The 4440-nt window shown below is 41.6% G+C and overlaps 1 protein-coding gene across 1 annotated transcript; it reads right to left on the bottom strand.

The window, feature by feature from the left end:
* Positions 1-2952: 2952 nt before the first annotated feature.
* On the bottom strand, positions 2953-3963 carry LOC120596772 (melanoma-associated antigen B16-like). The gene has a single exon (XM_039855227.1). The coding sequence runs from the start codon at positions 3961-3963 to the stop codon at positions 2953-2955; it is 1011 nt and encodes a 336-aa protein (XP_039711161.1).
* Positions 3964-4440: the final 477 nt, after the last annotated feature.

Raw genomic sequence — 4440 nt, forward strand, 5'->3', positions numbered from 1 at the left:
ATAGCCATTTCCAGGCAACATAAAGATAGCTCCCAGCCCAGGTACATTGGCAAATGTACTCTGGACCCCCAGGGTCATCAAGAAATGTGGCTCTACTAGAATCCATCAATAACATCACTAATTGATACAGAAGAGCCAGCTATATTCTGCCTGATAACATGTAGAGAGGATTCTAAGGTAGGGCAGGATGTCTGATGTGCTTTGGGTTCTTTCATCAAATTATCTGCCCATTTAGATCACTCAACAATTTCCAGCTGGTAGAGGTGAGTCAGAAATTTTCCAAGCCTATTCATGTAAGTGTTACCGGATGCCCCATCCTGATCCTTATGGTCACTTCTCCACGTGATGCTGAACTCGAGATTCAGATTCCCACCTGCCAGCTTGCCCTCAGCCCTCTGTACTTGGTTTTGCTGGTGGTCTCTCTCATGGACTCTGGAAATTGCTCTCCCTTGCCGTCTTCCTCATACCCCTCACTACATGACAGTGTACTGTCTGGCCCCAATCTCTGGCACCTGTTCATTTTAACCAAATCTTTTCTTCTCAATGTAAAAGGAAAATACCTAGTTGCCATCAGAATTTTATTAAAGCATGTTCAGAGGAATCCTGTAACTCCAAGTATCATTGCAGAAATCCAGATTTATATGAGCAAGAGATTAAGTTAATTTTCTGCTCAACCTAATTATAAAACAGGAAAATACAAATTAATACAACTGTGAGACATTATTTTTTAATATATGTTTGACCAAAAGTTAAGGGACGAAAAGCCAAAATGTGAAGAGAGTATTTACATACATTAATTTGTGAGAATATGAAATGATAGATTTGTGAGATGATATTTTGGCAATATTTATAAAAAATTACAATTTTCATATCCTCTCCACTTTATCCCACTTTCTGTTTTCCATGTATTTCCTATGCACATTTGCCCCAAAACTGATGTCCAAAGATACTGATTTCAGTTCTATTAACCATGTAAACTCATGGGAACTATTTACGTGTCCATTAGGAAGAGAATAATTAAATTATTCTGGAACATTCATACTTTAGAATCCTAGAGAGCAGTTAAAAAAATGAAGTGGATTTACATGTTTTGTCATAGAACAATACTGCGTTCCTTTTATTAAATGACAAAGGCAAATGAGAGGATATGTACATCACTACCCATTACATTAAAGAAATCACAGTATATTTTTATAGCACATCTATGTATTAAAACGTTATCCTTAAAGTAATAACACACACCATATATTTCATTGCAGTTACCTCTGAGAAGAAAGCTTAATTTTGGAGGAATATTGTAATGGGAAGGGATAGATTTATGTATGTTAAAAATATTTGCAACAAGAATATATGCACTATTACTAGCTTTGTCATCAAATTTTTTAAATAAGCTTAACAAGCTTAATAAGCTTAGTACCTGTTTATTAGTTAGATAAAGTAACTGCTAGCTGATACAAAACATAAAACCTAAAATCTGAATGGCTTAACACAACAAAGGCTTATTTCTTGTGCACATAAAATTTGATGTGATTTGGCAGAGGATCTTTTCTACTGTGTGGCCCAGAGACCCAGGCCATTTCCCTATTAGAGAATATATTATTTAATTTGGGCTCTGGGGCTATTTCCCAATTGAATGCAACTCAGAGCTCCTAGAATTTGTGTCAAGGGCTTCCCTCCCTCCCAGTTGCCCTTCCAACACTCCAAAAATCTAGGCCTTGCTTACTTTGCCAAATTATACTGAATATAACCTATTTAAATGTCTCTTGAATGGTGCAGGCTCTGAATCTCCCAGCCCAGGGCAAAAAGTGCCAGTGCAGTGGCTTCTGGTGACACTTACCTCAAGAAAGTACCACCCTTATTTCTTGCTAACTCTTTGAAGATGATATTCATAAAACACCAAATTTGTGCTATGTGTTCAACTGTACTTGGATAAGAACACAGGTTATCTTCCATTTTTGTCCCAGGTTGGATCTGGTTTACCCATGATTGCAAAGTAACTGCTAAAAACAGTTTTCCATTACAGGCTTAAGTCTCTGAACTCTGAGATCCACCATCTGAGGGTCTTGCCCCTGCTCACCACTCGCACTGCTTCATCTAGTATACCATACAGTTTAACTTAAAATTATCTCTCATTGAAAGACTTGCAGTTTTCCAAGGCCTTAGCCTGCCTTGTCTCAGGACCTTTACACTTGATTGTCCTCATATGGAACCCACCTCCCGACTTCCTTTGACTTTTTCTTTGGTATTAAAGGATACTCACCATTTTCTTTACGTGATTCCTGCACTTAGACTGTCCAATTCTATGGGTGGGAAGTGAATCTTGTTCATCCTAACATCCCCAGTACACACAGAGTGCTTTCTAAGGAGCAGATGCTGAATTAATGTTTTGAAAATAAATGAGCCAGTGTACATGAAGTCTAATTTATTAAGATTTTTTTCTCATACATTCTTAAACAAGCTGAGCAAATGCATGTAGATGTCATTTAATTTTACAGAATGGCAGATTAAAAGGGATAAAGGAAGCCAAGAATTGATCATCTTTTAGGTTTTTTTCCTGATCTCAACTATTTTACCGAGTTCTTTGACAGTTCCAAGGTAATGCCTATTCAAATGTCATGTTACCTTTTTCAGAACATAAAATAAGACTGTCAGTTTCACAATTTCATTTACAAACAAAACTTGTATTCTTAAATTTCATAAATAGCAATAAATGTAAGACTAATGCCATTCATAAACTTAGATTCTGAAGCTAATGAAATGTTATGTTAAATAGAACAACATTTGAAAACTAACTCTCCCCAAAAGAAGATAAAGCTCCACATTAACCATATAAGAGAGGGACATAAAAGATGTTATACACTGTGTCATCTACAGCCCCACCAGAGCATTCTACGAACTAAAAGGTTGACTGCTCTCTTCAATGACAAAGTGAAAAATCTGCCTCAGACTTCATTAGGGGTGGGGGTAGCTACTGGATTTGGCACTGGAACTTGCCCTAGCCTTGGCAGTGGTGCTAGCCCTGGCTGTAGCTCTAGCCTGGGCTCTCTCTGCTTCATCTCTCAAAGCCTCCTGATACTGGGATGAGAAGCACCTGGGGTCAGACTGATGGATCTTGGTCAAAAACTCTAGCAATTTCATCTTGCTGGTTTCAGCATGGGCTCTTGGCCCCCACAGGAATTCATAACGTGGTGGATGACTGTTAGGCACTTGCCGGTACTCCAGGTATTTTTCCTGCACCAAATCTTTGGTGATGAACTTCCTGGGCTCCCCAAAAATGAAGTGATTTCTCCCAGAATATAAGCCCATCATATTCAGCACTTCCCAGATCTCCTCCTCAGTTGCACAATTGCCCTTCATAAAGATTACACCTAGGACAATTATCAGGAGGCTGGTCTTTGGCATGGTCCCATCGCCACTCAGCCTCGGATCATAGGTGAGGCCTAGTTTGTTAACAAGGACATAGCTATGGCTACTGGTGTCTGCCTCCTCCACATCAATGCCAAAGACCAGCTCCATGTGCTCAGAGGCTCTCTTGAAGATCTCAGGGAAGTCACTCCTATACTCTTTAATAACAACATCAATCATGTCTGCTTTTGTGATGGGCTCATTCATTTGATACTTGTGCAGCAGGAACTGCACCAACAAAGTAACCTTCTCATCTAAAGTGCCTACAGGCAAGTTTTCAGTGTCTGGTCGGTACTTTGAAGAAGCTGAACTAGCCTCCCTTTCTTGACTGTCATTGCTCTTATCTAATTTGCATGATGAGGTGGCTTTCTGAGGACTCTGGGGGCTACAGGGGGTCCCAGCAGCCAGAGCCTCCAGGTTGCCAGGCACTGGAGGATGGGAGGAGAGAGAGGTCTCCTCCAGAGCCCGGGAGACCTGTGCAGCCTCCAGGCCCTGAGTCTCACTGTGGGCACAGTGTTGTTCCTGTTTCCAATGTGGAATCTTCTGACGACGAGACATGCTCACTCTTGGTGGTAGCAGGCAGGAATGTGGGCAGGAGGTGGATGATAGGGGACCACAACCTAAGGAGAAAGGGAGGATGTGAGTGGCCTCATACTCTGATAAACAGTGCCTCTACCCATATTCTCCTGAGGGCAGTGCTCTAGAGTGTGTGATCCCCCCAGTCCCTACTCAGCATCTTACCTTGGTTCCTGGCAGGGTCTTGGAATCTTCCTTCTGTTCACCTGAGGCAGCACTGCTCAGAACAGACCTCACCTCCCTGCAAACCAAAGGGTAAAAGTCAGCAGGCAACTCAATCTGACAGTTATTCCAAGGCCTCCTAGAACTGACAGCAGGGACTAGGCCCTTACCTAGGGATCCCCCTGTTGTGAGGCAGATGGTCCCACTGGCCTCCACTCTTGCTGAGAGTTGGGCAGGGCCTGCCGTTCCTCCCTCTACTGAACTGAGGCCTCCTTCCTCAGAACAAAGTATTCACCA

Source organism: Pteropus medius, unplaced genomic scaffold (genome assembly GCF_902729225.1).
Source record: "Pteropus medius unplaced genomic scaffold, Ma_sr-lr_union100, whole genome shotgun sequence".
NCBI lineage: Eukaryota > Metazoa > Chordata > Mammalia > Chiroptera > Pteropodidae > Pteropus > Pteropus medius.